The sequence below is a fragment of the Syngnathus scovelli genome, chromosome 7 (assembly GCF_024217435.2).
Source record: "Syngnathus scovelli strain Florida chromosome 7, RoL_Ssco_1.2, whole genome shotgun sequence".
NCBI classification, from domain to species: domain Eukaryota; kingdom Metazoa; phylum Chordata; class Actinopteri; order Syngnathiformes; family Syngnathidae; genus Syngnathus; species Syngnathus scovelli.
This window is the reverse complement of record NC_090853.1, coordinates 2,582,501-2,601,005: the sequence shown is the minus strand read 5'-3', so window position 1 is coordinate 2,601,005 and position 18,505 is coordinate 2,582,501. Positions and strand designations below refer to the sequence as shown.

At 39.5% G+C, this 18,505-nt stretch overlaps 1 protein-coding gene across 3 annotated transcripts in view; it reads left to right on the top strand.

Moving 5' to 3' along the window:
- Window positions 1-15,233, top strand: part of cadm1b (cell adhesion molecule 1b) — a 95,367-nt gene extending 80,134 nt beyond the window's left edge. For 2 of the 3 annotated variants that reach the window (XM_049726790.2, XM_049726789.1), the window contains 3 exons: window positions 3,589-3,639; window positions 11,096-11,224; window positions 11,333-15,233. In XM_049726790.2, coding sequence (XP_049582747.1) covers window positions 3,589-3,639; window positions 11,096-11,224; window positions 11,333-11,451 — 299 coding nt within the window. In that variant the 3' untranslated portion in view covers window positions 11,452-15,233. The remainder of the gene's footprint in view (window positions 1-3,588; window positions 3,640-11,095; window positions 11,225-11,332) is intronic. The other variant, XM_049726791.1, reaches the window with a different exon arrangement.
- The last annotated feature ends 3,272 nt before the right edge of the window (window positions 15,234-18,505 follow it).

Here is an 18,505-nt window from a genome sequence, read left to right as displayed (position 1 = left end):
AAATTACACAAAATATCTGCTTAAAGTGTCTGTTGCATGGCCATTAAATGCAGGTGGTCTTCATCCAAACACCTTTTTTTTTTTTCCTTTTACTATCTGCATCCTCTTTGCCCTGTTGTTTCTTCAATTAGCGACTCGCTCTGCACATATTTTAACAATTTCCATTAAACGGCGTTTTTCTCTGGTGTGCTTGCGAATGTCAGCCGCGGTGCAGCTTCAGCCGGGTTCTAATGAGACACAGGAGATTGGTAAAAAGGTGTTCATAAGCGCTTATAATTATGTCTGCGACTCCCACTCCTCTTTTACGCAGGATTTAATGCCATCCCAAATCATGTTGTGGTCCGTGCAAGGCTTTGTTGTCCCAAAGTAATCACGCCCGCTACATCGGCTTAATTAGTGTGTCTGCGCACTGCGGATTGGCCCTGGCGTGATAACCTTGTCCTGCCTTGTCTCGCTATTTGCAAACGCCACTAGGCGTGTCGGCCATTAATTTCATTATCATGTCTGGTCAAATTGACATTTTTAAGTCTTTTTGTTGTCTTTTGCTTTCAAGTGCCTTCTTTCAGCCATTTACCCAATTATTTTCCACCAAGCTCCGTTTTGGGGTTACCAGACACTCAAGCCACTTTGCCAATATCGTCAATATGCTCAGTGCTGCCAGGCTTCCATTTGGACAGCTTTTGTCTCTTTGGCTGCAATTTGGCCCTCGAGTAGAACTTATCCCTTATGGCCAGCATTCTGAGAAATTCTTTGTTCCATCTGAACTCGTCAAGAGATAAGTACGGAGAAAAATTTATCGATTTCCATTGTTTTGCTAAAATAACATGCCCTAGTATTGATCCCTGTGTGACACCATATATTTAAAAAATATCAAATAAATTTAAAAAAATACTGTTAAACCTGTTTCTTTCTGTTCAAGCATATGAAATCATAAAGGCAGTCGTATTTTTGCTATTTTTCTGCCGTACCGAGAACACAAATGAGCCTTGTGAGGATACAAGTAACTGCCTTTCTCCGCGCTGGCTTCCAATGCTGCGTGACTGCCAGTCCCTCTGCTCAACACAATTTTATAAGAAGTGATGACCTTTCATTCCGCGCTTGCCAAGTCAGATGTGTGTGTGTGTGTGTGTCGATGTAAATTCCCATCAAATCAAATCCCGTTGTATTGTGTGTGAACATTTGTCCTGCTGTTCTGCAGTAAATGAAGGAAGAGCCAGACAGCATCCTCCCTCCCTCCCTCCCTCCCTCCCTCCCTCCCGCTCTCTCCTCCTATAATTCACATCTATACTGCCTTTGCTCACTGTTTATCCCAACGCTGACTTATTTGACCTGTAAATCCTCCACGGAGCAAAAGTCAAAGATTGGCTGTATATTTACGTTGGATGTGCAGACAGCGCTCAAGGGTGTTACGATTTTCATCATGTGGAAAAAGTGTCAACACAGCCGATGTATGGATGGATAAATGGATGGATAGAATCAGCGACTCAGTCACCAAACCTCGATAGGGAAAGGCTTATATAGGTCAGAGGTATACTAGAAAACATCTAGAAGCAGTTTAGTCATTATTGGGTAATGAAATGTTTTCAAAATTATGATAATGTTAGAAGTCTGAGGATTGATCCCTGTGGGACACCGTTCAGGTAGGTAGGTTAATAGGAAGTAAAATTAGTTGTCCATCAATCATGAATCTCAAATTATTAGTAGAAGTAGTAGTTGTAATATTATGCGTGTAATTTTTTTAAACAAATTTTGATGCCTTAATGGTTGTATTTCAAAACCTGTTTAAGGGATAGATTCAAAAGAAAACAAATCCAAGCACTGCTGGATATAAACAAATTTCACAGGTTTGTTTGACTTGAATTCTATCTTTTCCTTAGCGCTTGAAAATATAGCCTCATCCTCAAAATACACTCATAATGCACAGACCCCCAAGTCATCCGGCTTGGAAAATTGACCATGGAGAATTCCTGTTTGCCTTGATATTATATGTGCCACATCCTATCACGGCCTTTGTGAAGACCCTCCAACCCCTGAATGGCCAATTTCCCCTTTTTCCACACGTTGACATTTCTGCTATCAGACCGCCTTCGGTCACCGGGAGTGGAATGGAGCCCACCCTCCTTTTCAAATGCTGTCAGAGGGGAATCTCGCCATGATCCCACGATACCTTCCCCGCCACCGCGCACCGCATCGCCGGCGGCGGCATTACATCGTCCTTGATGTTTTATCATTAGTTTGGAAGTGCGCGCTCCCCTGCTGCTGCCTTTTGATGGAATGCAGACAGTAACAGCGCAGGGAGACGGCCAGCCAATTTCCCCCCGCTGCGACTCTCCCACAGCAAGGGGTCGCGCTATCTTTGCCTCCCTCAGTGCCACAATATATCCTCCTGATGAGGTACCACGCGAACCCCCCTCGGCACCGCCGCTTACCTCGCTTGCCCTCCGACGAGCGTCTTTTTTCCCATAATGATGTTTGCCGGTTAGCGACGGGCCCTAATCGACGCCGGCAGTCCCCGATTGAGATCACCTCGGTGGTTTCTTCATCACTTTGCCGTAATTATTCAGCGTAGCAAATGGCAACGTTGAACCGATCGTTATTATGTATTGTTAACTCGGATATTCAATACACGGAGCTGCATTAGTCATTCATTTCAGAGGATAAAGAATATATGCCAATGAGAATTGCGAGGAACATCCAGCAACTGAATATATTCCACTTTTTGATGATACTTCTCTACATTGCTAAGGCTTTAAATTGCCTTATTTTTCATACTGCTAGGTATTTCCTTTTTTTTTTTTTTTTACAAGCGTGAAAATATTGCAGCTCTCAGTAAGATACCGTCCAGTTCTACAATACAATTTCGCATAACTTGCTACTAGTAATGATTTTCTGCCATGGTTTATGGCATTCCCATCAGCGTGCAATTCTGCTACTATACAAACAGTATGCCTTGGATGAGGAAATGTACATTTTCTCAGCAGAAAATAGCACGACACTGAAATCTATTAGACTATAAGACGGCTCATTACGTGCTGCTATTGTGCGTGAAGCTAGCTGACGAGCGCAAAAGTTGCACAGAAAGCCACGACGTCCTCCATTGTTTTGGGTAAACCTGTTTTCGTGCCGTCCTCGGAGCTAATCTGGTAACGCTAGATAATTAGCATTGATTTAAAGTTGACACTATTATTAGCCGGAACATAAGCTTTGTCTCCGGAATGAGTTTTCATTGTGACTTGTCTTGTTTTTGTCACGTACGGGTTGTCGGGGATTTAATGAATGGATTAACTTGTGTATTATGTTCCTCTATGGTTTGGAATTTGGAGTTGCTAACGTAATTACAATGGGAAAAACAGCTTGCTAAAATTAGGGAAGATGTGATTTCATTCTAGTCATCATTATACAATATTTAACTTTCCAGGTAACATTTTAATATTGGAGTCAATCCTTCTATCAACCTGTCTTAGCCTAGCCTAGCCTAGCTTTTTTTCCCTGACATTGGTCGTCATTAATGGCCTTCTTTACTCTTGTCTTTCTCATTTCTTATACGTGGTCTTTATTTTTTGTTTTTTCTTTACTCTTTTCGTCTAGATGCTCCCACTACTATCCCCACACCCACCACCAATCCAGTCAACACGCAAGGTACTGTACAGCTCCCCCATCACCTCCGTGCCCCTTTATATACCAGATGTGTGTGTGTGTGAGTGTGTATGATTATTTGTGGACAGGCAGTTCTCATCTGATAGTCGTTGATGGGTGACATTGAGGACAGGATGCAGGGTGCCGTCAGTGCACCCCCAGTTGTGTGTTTGAGGCCCGCACTTTGTTATCTTATCAGCATCTACAGCTGTATCTCGCCACCCCCGGCCAGCCATCATATGAGAAAAGCCTTTACATGTACAGCTCACTTTTTTTTTTTTTTTTTGCGAGGCCAAGAAAAAAATAAAACACCAATAATCATTTAAGTCAATGAAAGACAAATAGACGTGCACCCTACTCGGCACAATGTGCGTTTGATTTGGCTTTGAATGCTACTCGATAGCAGCGTTTTAAACGTGCCGTCAAAGCTACGCGCGGCGAAGAGGACGCCCAGGGAGGTGGCATTTGGATATGCCACAATGTGACATTTGCGCAAAAAAAAAAGGGGGGAAATATGCTTAAAGAACAGGTCAGTTTATCAGTCGCAGCGGGAGACTCAACTGATGTCGTTTCAAAGGACGAATATACCCATTAACTGTTTTATGTCGCAACCCCTAAAATATGATATTTGGGAAATTCAAAATTCATCCAATGACATTTTATTTATTCATTTTCTTCATACCGGCCTTTTCCAAACAGCTTCTTTTCGCTTTTCTCTTAAAGTGATAATACAAACTTAATCCTTAATACTCCACCAGTGCATTACTCTGCACTTTTCCCAGTTAACTTGTAACATCATGAAAGCGGGGATTTAGCGCAATTTATGCAACGCGTGCCGGGAGGATGTAATTGAGCCTCCTCCTCCGAACGTCCTGTCACAGAGGCCACGCTAAGCTGGTTGCGGCTAGATTGCTTTGCAGCGCCTTCATCGGCATAACACTGCAAAAAAAATAGTTCAACTTGCTGTAACATAAAGCACCATTTTCATTAAACAGCCATGGCGGAGATCCAGCTCGGTTTGTAATCACAGCCCGCCCAGAATGTACGGCGTATTTGTAATTGTCGCACGTACGGCCGCAAAGAGATGAAGCAGCATGTCGCGCACAAAGAGGCCTTTTAGTCGGTGTCAAGTGTCAGTTGTTGTGTCGTCTGCGCTCGACTTTGAATCTGGGTGACGAGGCCCCTTTCTTTCTTGTCGCTGCGACGCGGGAGCAAACGGCACAATAAACGTCTGCCGTGTTGTTTCATGTTTGTGAAAAGTTTCAACAGAGTTGAAATTGTCAGGTCTCAAAGGGTGTTTTCGCACGCGTGTGCCAAACCTCTCGAGGGAGAGATAAGTCAACCGTTCAAAAGCGTGCTCCTTGTTTCATGTGTTTGAAAGTTTTCTTGCAATAAGTTTCATATTAAACATAAGATTTTGCTAAATGTTGTCAAGTCGCTGTGCCGCGTCAAGGTTGAATACAATTGTGCATTTTCTATAGAGTCGTCCTGAGGGAATGCCGTCGAAAATAATTTGGAATATAAGACACAATTGCTCCACCGGATTTGCGTAATTAACGGGAAAGTGTGAAAATAACAGAATTAATTGCACAGGAGAAATAGCGCATCCAGCGTAAGCACTTGTGCGTGTACCTTTAAGGGGGCGTGGCCTAGTCCGTGACATCAGAAGCTGATGTTTATTTTTTATTCAACTAAAGCAGGAGCATGTCTGAATGGCGCTCGAAATACAAATTATTATTTTATAAATTATTCTAAAAAATGAGGAAATTATTTTTGAAAGACACTGTTTGACGATGGTAGAAAATACCCAGAATCTTTGGCCGGGGTGCAGGGTGAGATCATTCTCCCAAGCCGTCAGATGCTCAGAGATGATCCGAGGCGGGGGACATCAGATCCCGGCTAAGCCCTTACTAGACACTCTCAGTGCTCTTGGCCAGTCCACCTCTATACGGAACAAGGAATTAGGTTGTCGGGTTGATTGAACAGATGACGTTCCCTCCGACTGGCAGCTCGGGAGATCGCCTCCCTTGTTCTAGTCTCATCTGTAAGAACGGACGGCTTGCGGGTTTTCTGAGGTCATGATGGAGGGAATAATCACGCCTATTTCGATTGATATTAAACTGACGATTCGAAATCAGGGTTAGCAAAATGTAGCATTTAAACAACAAGCAGAAAATAAAATAATGTCAAGAAAAATAACACTTTAAAATAATAGCAATAAAAAAACTGCTGTTCATGCTTTGCCCTCTTGGGGGCAGTGTAGTGCACACATGCATGAAAAAAGTGGTAAAAATAATTGCTAATTTTTTCACAGATTAGGAATGTGTCTACATGGGTCACTGTAACTTTTTTGTGCGAGTATTTGTTATTTGAAGGTAAATGTCTAATGCCAGCATTTTTTAAGGGAGGGCAGAATCACGTCGCACGCTAGCTGCAACTAATATATCGCTCGCTTGGGTGAACTTGTGTGTTTTTTTTTCTCTCTCGCTCCTTTTGAATCGTTAGCGGAGTCTGTGGCTTGTTTTCCTCTGTTTACTCGCACTAGTAGCACTGAGGGGGGGGGGGGTCTTCTTCTTCTTTACACGTGTCAGAATCACGCACCAGATGGAGTGCGAGGAGTCCACTCTGAACAGGTTTTCATGACTATGAAATGTTTTTTCCACCAGCGCCGTCAACTAAAAAGTCCCGTGCGTCTTTTCATTGGAAGAATTAAGGAATCGTTTCGAAATGATAATTATTTTTCTTACTCCTTTCACACCTTTGTATAGTGTGATCCCAGTTCAAATTTGTTTTATTTATCTTTGGGTAATAATGAAAGTGGGTTTTTTTTCATATTTTTAATTGGTCCCCAGAGAGTAGCAGGTTGGGAGTGCCAGCCCAGCCTCAAGTGGAGCTTCATTACGCTAATGTTGGTTTCTCATAAAGCATTTGCTGCTAATTACAAAAAGTGCACATTAAAGATTTTGTATGAAGCCTAAAGGATTCCCTGGTCCACATTTTTTAATTTCACGTACTATTTGAAGAAGGAAAAAATACAGTTTGGCCTTGATCTCTTGGCATGAATAACATGAGGATTTTTTTTCGTACAAGCACAATTAACTTTAGAGTTCATCGACATGGTGTTCCTTCATTCACGGTTGTATTTGTCACCATTAGACCTTGAATTTTTTTTTCCTTCCCCTTTTTTAAATCACAACATTTGTATGTCGTTAAATTATCCTTGGTCGTTACAAAGGCCACTCAAAATCTATTCAGCGGGCAAGCCGGCAGCAATGAAAGTCCAATGTTGCGGCAATTGAGTACGAGGCTCCGCAGATGATTTGGTTAAAGGTTACCCATCGTACACTCGCTCCTCATCTCATTTGGCTTCTTTCACCGTCAAAACAAACACAAAAACGCGGTAGGTTTTTCAATTCCGCTCGCCCAAATAGCTATTGACCCCCTGGAAGTTAATTCTTAACCGAGTGAAGGATTCCAGAAATATTTATCTTATTATATTAATATATATATTATATTAATATTACTAGCATCTTTATATATATTTTTTATTTTGATTAATTTTAATTCAGATAATATTATTTATATAATACTATATAATATCTTATTACTATAATTTTTTGTTTTTAATTTCAATTTTTTTTAATTTAATAATATTTTTTCCAAGTGTATTTCTATGGCATTCACAGCTCAGGAAAAGTCACTCCAGGAATTACAGCCACCCTCAGCAGGAATCATATACATGTTAGATTTAGTGTTAAGAACCCATCTGTTAATTGGATGACGGGAGGAAAAACATACATGTATAAAGCCAAGAGAGAGAGGTGACACGGAAATGTACGTACGTGGCGCAGAGCTGCTTTCTCCATCACCCAGACGCGGGCATTACTAGCAAATCCCCTTTATCCCCCCCACACCACCGCCATAAATCCCCGCGGCCTGCTCACATCCTGTCAAGATTCCTTCGCGGGCATGTCTGCGCTCCCGCACCGAAAGCTAGCTGGCTGACAACACGGACAAGCGGCCGCATTACAGACATCATCAAATTGTGCTTATTACAAGAGGGAGCCAGGACAGAGCGGCCGGCTGTCTGTTGTAATAATATATGACATTTGAATGTGACACATTGTGGGATATGTATCGCACGCACGTCTATTTATTGAACCTTTCCCGGGGATCTCGTTCTTGATCCTGACAGAATCCTGCCTTGTCGACACCGGGCGCACATTTCGAACCGCCGACTGAAGCGTATTAACAAGCGTTGAATCTAATTTTGATTTATTTTATTCTCATATATATATATATATATATATATATATATATATATATATATATATATATATATATATATATATATATATATATATTTGGTAATTATTGTTATATTTATATATACATGTATATATTTATATATATATTTTTTTTTAACATGAAGCTTCGGCACACTGTGCTGAATGTTTTTATGTGGGTCTTCTAACATCTATTTTTCTTTTGCCTCATTCTGGAAGCATACACCGAGCTGTTTTTTTTTTTTTTTTTTTTTTTTTCTCCACCTGTTAAAATAACTCTCCCTAGGTGTGCAGAGGCATGTTTTCAGGCGGATGTGTCAAATGAAAGACGGCAGGGGGGCAAGGTGAGGGCAGGGAGGGAGGAAGAGGAGAAGGAAAGCAGCGGAGGAGGGTCAGTGGAGTTTTTGCTGGCTCCAGACAGGATTGTGCACGAGTTTTTTTTTTTTTTTTTTTTACGGCGTGGATGTTCATTAAAGTGCAGCTTTTGCCTCTCCTCAGGGACTTGGCCGTGCTTCCTGGCATCCCCCGCCACAGTAAACACACTGCGCCTCACCACGTGGTTGGTTTGGAGAGACGGGTGGGGTGCTCATGCGGAACCAAAGTCCACAAAAACGCTTGTTAATTAGTTTGACTGCTCACGCTGATGACAAATTACACTTTTTAAGGATAGCCGTACAGAGTTTTTACAGCACATGATGCTGGAGCAGTTAAGTCCTGCAGGTGGCGCCACGGGGACTTTTTTTTCTGGGGGGGAGGCAGATATATTTGCCAATTTAGCAAGCGGAAATGATGACATTTTTGGGTGCTTCTGATTTTCAATCCTGCAAACTCTCCCTTCTCTTTCGATGTGCAATCTACCACTAGTTGCCACGGAAACAGCATAGTGAGCATGATTGGATTATGCCTTTTTTTTTTTTTTTTTTTCCTTTGCAGACCAGTGTTTTATTAAATCCAGCAGTTGGGACTGTGGCAGAACAAGCTTATTCATTTATGTGTACTCTCCCGTCCAGACCTGGGACACACCTACCAGGTGTAAGATGGAAATGATTTCAGATGATTCATTTACAGATAAGGCCTGGCCTCAAATCATGGAATGTGATTTTTTTTTTTACTTGAGAATGTCATTAACATCCGTTTAAAGGATCAAGTAGACTTGAAATTTTTAAAATAATTTTGTTGGCGGTTGCAGTAGGTAGTCAGCAGGTCAGGGCTTTGACTATATTTACACTTTGAAGGAGTGCATATTTTTTTTTGTTGAGTGAATGCCTCACATGTTATTCCTATTCTTTATTATAATTACCCCGCTTACTTTTTGATGCAGTTCTCCTTCCACAGATTAACATCAATCTAACGGCAACCTATTTCAAAAGTTCTCACCATCCAAAGTATTGTTACAGAATATATTACTTTAATCACAATACTGTCCGTGAGTAAAAGCTGGTCACATCTTTAGGTAATATTTTAATATTTTTTTATTATTTATTATTATTTATATATTATTTATTTATTTATTTATTTATTTGTCTATTTATCCTCCGAGTTTTTCCCAAAACTTTTTTTTTTCCAAAAGCCTGCTGGGAATCTGTTTGGAACAGTTGCAGGTGATCAACAAACGGTGAAAAAAAAAAAAAAAAAAAGTCTGCTATCGCCAATGTAATCCGCTGATAAATATCCGAGCAAAATGCTGTAATAACCGACTCACAGCGCCATTATTTTTCTTTTTAAATTAAAAGAAGGACCTCTGAGATATTGGTCCACCATTGTCACTCTGCCGGCGTCTTGGAGCGGAATTGTTCACGTCGAGATCATGACTAGTGAGATTGGTGGCAAATTGAGCTGCTCTCTCATGCGGCAAAGGACCACGCCGCCCTTTCCCCCTCCCACCCCGAGCGACCATTGCTCCTCCATCGCTCCCATCGTCGACGCTTGATAAAGGCCTCGGTGCCATTTTGTAAAGGCTTCCGAAGTTACCGGGCCTTGTTCTTTCAAAGATGGGTGGAGCTCCACAAATGGCCCCTTATCAAGCACAATATTTTTTATTTCATGTGAACTCTCACCCAAATTTGGTGTAGACTATTTTGGTCGATAGAACAACAGACGGAATTTTCGGGAGCGAATAGAAATGTTTCAATTTGCTACTCTGATGAATAAATACACGGATAAATAAATGTCAGCAACGATGCTAGCGCTAACATAACAGGTGTTCTGGCTGGTCTAATATTTTAAGGGAATAATACAAAAACTACAGTAACTCACTATTAAATAAAAAACAAATAAATAAACATGTTAGCACAACAGCAACGATGCTAGCGCTAACATAACAGGTATCCTGGCTGGTCTAATAATATTTTAAGGGAATAACACAAACAGTTACTTACTATTAAATGAATGAATGAATGAATGAATGTGTTAGCACGCTACAGGTGTCCTGATTGGTCCACTATCAATATTAAAAATCTATATCATCTCTATACATTGGGGCCTTAATAATCTATGATTGCATAACTTTAGGCTGCTCATTTAACGAGACATAAGAGCAGTTCTCGTCTTTGTAACACGACATTTCTTTAAAGTACTGCGTGAAGAAGCGTGGTCTCGTATGCAACTGGAGTGCACTTGAGGTTCTGAAAAGAAGCACAAGCGGAGAAAAAAAAACAAAAAAAGACTGCGCCGTGCAATTATCCAGTTGCTCTGTGTCGCTCGTTAAGTAAGAACAAAATGTTTCATCGTTTATTTGTGGCCTTTTTAGTTAAACCGTTTCGGATTCACCAAATGGTGGTACGCCCCCCCTCTTCAATAAACAACATCAACTTCCTTTGCGGTGAGGTCAAGTGACGACGCCTGGAGAGAAAATTTGTTTATCTAGACACTCAAATCATTTAATAGCTGTTACCATCAACAAAATATTCGGAAGCCACAAGTTTTATTTCGCCCACGGTGTAATAAAACACTCTAAGCTGTTATTAAAAGCTTGCAAATGTTCCGCTTTAATTGGAGTCGGTTCTTAATAATTCAACAATGATTTGATGCGGTAGCTCAAAAGTATTTGGACAGTGTAGCACCAATTACGTTGGTCATTCCAAAACGATAAATGTTCTATTTTTGTGAAACATCTTTATCCAAGTCAATCATATTTGGATCGCTCGAGTTGAGATCGATATTTATGTTTTCAGACTCCCGAGCGGGTGAAGGCACGCCACCCAAACTTGACCACGCCGTCATCGGCGGCGTGGTTGCCGTGGTGATGTTCGCCATCCTCTGCGCGCTCATTGTTCTCGGTCGATACTTTGCCAGGCACAAAGGTAAAGCGCGGCTGAAACCACTTGACCATGAACTCATCGGCGCGTCTTTTTGTTGCCGTCTGATAGGATTGTCGAGTGTTTTTTTTCTTTTGCTTTGCGCTCGCGCAGGCACTTACTTCACGCACGAAGCCAAAGGGGCGGACGACGCCGCCGACGCCGACACGGCCATCATCAACGCCGAGGGAGGACATAACAACACGGACGAGAAGAAGGAGTATTACATCTAAAGTTTGGAAGGAAGGCTGGTGGTGCTATGGCAGCGTAACTTTGATTAGATCGTTGTATGTTGGGGTTGGGGGGGGATTAGGGAGGAAGCAAAATTCGGACTGGCGTGGCCTCATCTTGAGAAGAGGCCGAGTGTCCTATCTCAAAACCTTCCTGGACTGCTGGGGCCTGAAACTTCTGTACACTCTCTTTCTTTTACAGACTATTTTGTGCCTTGTTCTATTTTGGTTTGTTTTCTTCCCCGCCGTCCCTCCCACTCACGTGCTTGTTGGTTTGGATGTTTGCTTGCAATATGAAAGTGGCCCGTTTGTGTGTGTGTGTGTGTGTGTGTGTGTGTGTGTGCGAGTGCGTGTTAGTCTGTGCCACCGAGCACAAAGAAGGTCATCACCCCTTTTTATTCTGCAGTAATCTTAAAGGAGACATATTAAGTTTTTGTTTTGTTTTGTTTTTTATACCACTTTAAAAGAGTTCGCTGATCAAATCTGTTGCTTGTTTTGATCGGAAACCAATCACTTTGGGCAGGTCTCCAAACACTGTGACATCACAGTCCAACCAAAATAGCTTCCTTCCAGACACATTTTAGACAAGCATTCCAGAGACCCGACTATTTGTATAAAAGTCTTTTTTTTTTTTGGTAATATGTCCCCTTTAAGAGTTGAGCGATTATTGAGATTTCATCTCTCAATCACTAACATGTACATTTGATGCCGTTGGTTTACACGTGGATGTCAGACAAAAGAAAGAAAAGGAAAAAAAACTAAAAAAAAGTTGAACTAAATAGCCACTTTATTAGGGACACTTGATCAAAGCTGGATGAAGGTTGACATGGGCCCTCAAAACGCCAAATACAAAATATGGGGAGTTTTGAAGTCTGAATCCAGATTGTTGTTGATATGAGACTATTTTACTATTTAAAGTACGCAAGACAATTTTCCATTAAAAAGTGGTACGTTATATGTCATAATTTTATGAGAATAAGTCAAATTATTGGGGCAGTAAAGTCAAAATGGTGACAGACAAAAACACAATTTTATCACAGGAATGAAAATTTCACAAAGGCAAGTGTCGCATTTGATAAAAAATCCAATCAATTATGTAAGTCCTCATATTATGAGAATATAAATCAAATTATTATTGCAGTGAATTGACAAAATGAGAAATTGGTTACTGCTGAATTAAGTCAAATTATCAAGGCGATCGATAAATTGGATTTTTGGGGGCATAAAAGTGGTTTATTATTTTACAATTAAATATGTAAAACTTTGTATTTGTATGAGGAGAAAAATCAGTTATATGAATAAAAAGATCATTTTTACAAGAAAGGGACATCATTTTAGGAAGCAATTTTGAGTTATTAATTACCGAAATATGTCAAGAGGGTGTACGTTATGCGCTGTGGACATCTAACCAGACGTTTTTAACAAACGTGTGTATATAGTACTGTTTTAGCCATTTTTATTAGCAGGTTCTCCAGAGATGTAGTGCGTTTGTCAGTGTGGGAATTTAGATGTTCACTGGCTAAATGATGACTCTATTCTTGTAATTTTACAACTTGACTTTCAAAACAGAAGGCGGGCCGCCGTTTTGAAGGCACCGTGTGCCTGATAAAGTGGCTTTTTCCAATTAAAACTTGCCGGTCTGTGTGTCAGTATAGATGTCATGGCAGCAGTTTATCTTTAGAGGTTAGCATTGGTGTAAAGTTCCGTCACATGATAGCGGATCAAATGTTCATTATTGAGTAGCTGTCGGTTGAGTTGAATGTTTTTGGCGTGGGCATTCATGCTAACTAAAGAGGAACATTTTAATCTTATAAGCGTATTTTTATTTCTTCTTTCCTTGGATATTTTTAAGGCAATGGTCACAAAATTTAATCATTTGAATCATATTGATCTGCCTGATAAAAACACACGGTCCCAAATAATGCATTTAGTTTGCCTTGGGTCACTTAATTAGCTTTATTTAGCATAAAGAAAAATTCACAATTTTGAACCCTGTTTAAGCTAAACGTGGCTAGCCCCATGTGTGTATTGTGTGTTTTATTTTTTAAAGAGCCTTCACCTTTAATCATTATTATTTATATTGTTTTATTTACACAAAAGATTGATGGACAAAAAGAAATATTGTTATTGAAGAGTTTCTTGTCTAGTGTTGGCATAAAGAATAGCTAGCATTAAGATTCGCGAGGATGTTTAGCTAAAATATTTAAACAATTAGTGTAAAACTAACTCATTCCAGAGCTGAGCATTAAATACTTGATTAATTAATTATTATTGTGTTCCTTATTTTTACATATGCGATAAAAAGATGCCCATTTTAAACCTGTTTCCTGCTTTGTGCTGAACTTGCGAGACAGCTTCCAATGGGATACAAAGCTATAATTTGTTTTTATATAAATATCAAAAGTGCAAAACTCAAATGTTATTGAGTATTTTATTTAGATTTTGCCCTATATGGACAAAAAGCTGAACTTGCTTAGCTTTGTTTAGCATCAAAACAGAAGAAACAGAAACATACCGCATGAGGCTAAACGCTAACGTGATGCTAAAGTTCAGCTCAACTATTAAAATTTTGACAGTTTACTGGACTTTTACCTGCCTTTTATTCTTTATTTGTACATATTTGATAAAAGTGACTATTTTAATCCATTTCCTGTTTTATCAACCTCCCAGCTAGCTTCTACTTGGATAGAAGCAGTGTAATTAGTTTTATTTTTTTCCCCAAGATATGAGCACAGCCATATGCTTTCATTAGATTCTTAGCTGTTAATAAATTAAATACCTTCCAATGTAAAATTAATGTGCAAAGAGTGTTACAGTATGTCTATTTCTTGACTTGCAGTCATCTATAAGCAGTAAAAAGACATCTCTTGAAGTATCGTTCCCCTTAGGCCACCATTGATTGGTCTTGAACGGCCGACTGCTCTATCAAGTTGTTACTTTTTTTTTTCTCTCCCCTGACTTGTCGCCCAACAGCCTCAAAACTTCACTCAAAAGCCTTTGTTTTCTTACCTAGCAACAGAAACCCAAAACACAGTCCCAGATAGTTGCTATTCAAAAACATCCAGTTTATCGGATAACCACCGCCTTAAAGTCACCTCCTGATCAATCACGCGTAAATAAAAGAACGAAGGACTTGATGTAGTGCCTTGTTTGACGTGGAGGCATACAGGTGGTCGGATACTTTAAAGCACGGGTGGGTAACCTAGCCCACACTATTTGTATCAGTTTTTTTTTAAAATATTTATATTCTTTTCTTTTTCTCTTTTAGCCACTTAATGAGACAAACCTGTACAATCGAGAACCTGCTGTAAAAAGATTTGGCTCAAAATTGTTCAATCAATTTTGTTTTTGTTGCTTAGACTATTCTCAGAAAATGACTGATTTCATTTTGTAAAATAACAAAATTACAATTTTTGTCTCATAAAACACTTATTTGATATCACCATTTTATTTTCACATTTACAACTTCTGTGTCATTTGACTTTTTATTTCCTGCTCAAAAATATTGTTATTGTCATGAAATTTGGATTTAATAAATTATTTCTAAATTAAATGAGAATTTAAAGAGGGGCCCTGATAGGACAATGGTTCCCCACCTCTGCGTTAAAGTGTTATCTTGTACATTTGTGTCCTCTTTTTAACTGGTTCGACGCGATGTTGGTCCACGTTGTCGCTTCCTGCTGCGCCGTTTTGGACCCTGGCGTTCATGTTGTACAAAAGCTCGGATGCTCGGTCCCAGATGTTGTATTTACTATGTATTATTAAATTTGGTGATTCCAAATGTTCATTGAAGCAGCATTTCTTATTTATGGGGATGACTTCTGTGGATGAGGTTAAAACAAGCAGCCAATCGGAAGGAACGAGTACATATAAAAATGAAACCACCTATGTATGTTTAAAATGGCTGTTTTTTTAGGATTTTGTAAATAATAATAATAAGAGACCATGATAAAACATTTCAAAACTGAAATTGAAATCAATATTTTTGACAAAACTCATCTTAATGTAGGCATACAGGACATTTACCCATTTTAATATTGTATCATTATTCACAGATTTTGTTTTTTTCAAAATAACCCTAATTGTCATAACATTATATTGAATGACAAATGAATTTTAAAATATTTTAAAAATTTATTATATATAAAAATACCCCCATTGCGCTAATCCTATTTGATTTTTGATGTTTCTCCTTATGATGATTAGTTTTTGTGTTCACTCTCTCAGGTTCATGAGTGTTAATAGTTGTGTTTTTGCATCTCAGGTAGAATGCAAATGTATTGTAAAAAAAAAAAAAAATTTAAAAAAGCCCTCCCTGCCCTGCCAGCCTACTAAGTATATAGTGTAACTATTTTTAGTGCAACAGCAGCTATTCAAATGGATGTAGATGGATTTGTCACTACTTTGTTGAGCAACCACAAAAATGCCAGAGTAGACTTGGCCATCAAGCGGACCAGCACCACGTGTACAGTCGATGTTTCTCAAACTTCTTCCTCTCGTATGTTCGGTTGTGAATGTTTTGCATACAAGATATGATGTACATGTATTTCCTGTAACATGTCCAAGAGGGGAAGGAGGACGAGGAGCTGCTTTGTGTTTTGCTACCCACAAAAAATGCTTTAACGTTGTCTTCTTTTTTTTTTTTCTTTAATGTAGCGAACACTTTTGATTGTCGTCTGGCCATGCATCTTTTGTATTGGTTCACCAACATTTTTACAAAAGGAAAAAAAAAATTACACACAACCTGATGAGTACTTGTCTTAATAAAGAATATGTCGTATGTTCTTGTTGTGGTGATGCTTTTCATCTTCAGTAAGAAATATTTGGGCAAAATTATTCTGACCAGAATACAATATTCAATTTTTATTGATTTTGTTTGACAGGGTCAGGGTTATTTGGGCGAAATTAGTATTTATTTGTATTTTTTGTACTCACAGGAAGCACAAGGAGGAGTATGTGGTCTGCCCAGTTCAAGTGTTCCCATTAAAAATAGAAAGAAGTTGTTGACCTTTTCCTGGCCCGGCTTGACTCGAAGCAGCAGCACCTGTCGGCCAACATGCAGGTCTCATTTTCTGTCCTGGAGAAAAAGAAAATAAGAGAAAAAAAGTCTGTCAATTTGTCAAAACTCTAACATGAGCTCGGTGAGTCTGTCCATGTCAGTCATGGTGTCATGGGAAACACGTCTACACACGCGTCTTTCATGATGAGGCCTTCCTTCCTCACGCATGACCACGTCCGCATATTTTCAACACTGTCAGTTTGAAAAGCAACATGAGGAGAACACGTCCATCTTCAATCACACCAAAGGAAATGCGTTTGATGGAAAAAAAAAAACATTTATGATTTTTTTTTTCTTTTTCACTGTTGGCTATAGTCAACGATGACAAGCTTCCTTTAAAGCAGCTGCTAAATTTAACTGCGGTTAAAAATAACGAGTCACTTCATAAAGTTCTTGTGTCATAATGACAAGCACGTGATGTGTTAGAAGAACCACACTGGCACAATTATCTCAAAATGCAATTTTTCTTGTATCCAGCTATTCATCATCTTCAATGACAGTGATCACCACTAGATGGCAGACTCTGCTGATGAAAGCCAAAACACCAAGAGAAGAAGAGCGAGCAGGTCCTGCCACAAACAAATCTGCCTTGTTTGCCATGAAAGATTTCAAATTAAGTCGACATGCCAACAATCATCTCAAAAGTATACAAACAGCAACAGTTTGAAGTGACTTTTTTTTTTTTGGAATGAGGATTGACTGCTGAATATTCAAAGTATGAGGTTTGTTTTGAGAGACAAAGAAGGAAAGGTTCAAGTGCACGTTTGTCGGGGCTCCGAATTAGCAAAACAATTAAAAAGCGAAAGGTTAAGCGTCTCCAGGAGAAAAGGTGTAATTACTACAAGGGGCAAAGAAAGCTTGGAGCGTCACCCTGGAGCAACCATGAGGAGCGAGCACCCACCTCGCAGCACCAAGGTGACTCAACTGCTCGAGCACTTTGCCAATTTGGGCTTGCTGTTCCGCTTCACAGGCAGCACCCTGACACAATAAGCACATTTCTTATCGTCTTATTGCCTAATCTCCCCATCGTATTTACTATTGTGGATGCATAATTCATTTCCTTTTCATTTCAAATGCTGCCATTATCTGCCACGTGTGGAGGCCCCAAAAAAAAAAATGGCGGTGCCTTTATTTAGTCATTATTTTGAATTATAAGAAGTGTTGTCTTTTGGCGGGGTAGCCTTGAAGCACCGCCATCATTTATCAGTCCCACTCCGTTTTTACTTATCAAATTAATTAGTTAGGTAATTAAAAGTTACATATTTTAATTAAATCGCTGCCGGATACACGCCCGTCACCTGGTAAGTAAAAAAATAATAAAAAATAGGCGCCGCGGGGGGATTGGAGTCGAGCATTTTCACTAGACTTTGCCACGTGCTTTTTGCTTTTGGACAAAATGGACGCCTTTCAACAAATGTGAAAATTGTGCTTTGGTAGAAAAGGTCAGCTTCTTTTCGCACGCGAGTGCATTTACGTTTCTAGCGCTTCACTTATTTTCAAATTGCCAATAAAATGCAAGTTGTGTTGAGAAAGAGATAAAGAATTACTTAGAAGACACTTAATTAGTGGATTGTAAGAATAGAGAGGAGTACAAAGTTGGCCAATTACGTTCATAATGACTTTTCCGACACATCATTACATCTCATCTACATCTATTTAAGAGAAGTCGGTGCAAGCCAATCTGCTTGCCGGCAACGTGTGAAAAATCACTGGCGGTAATTTGATGACTTTCTGCATGCAGGGGTTCATTGTTTACTGTAATTAAATAAATGGGTGTGTGTGTTGACTTGATGACGCTGAACACGTCACTTTTCCTAAAGTTTCTCTTATGATGGCGTTACCTAAACCAAGAGTAGTTTCAATCAAGGGTGAGGAAGCTAAATACAAATGTTTTTAGCCATAATGTTAATGTAGCCTAAAATAAGTTACACTTTCTAACAGTAAGTCAAAATAAAAAATAAATAAAAAACACAAACAATTGTTTTTTAAGGGTTTTTT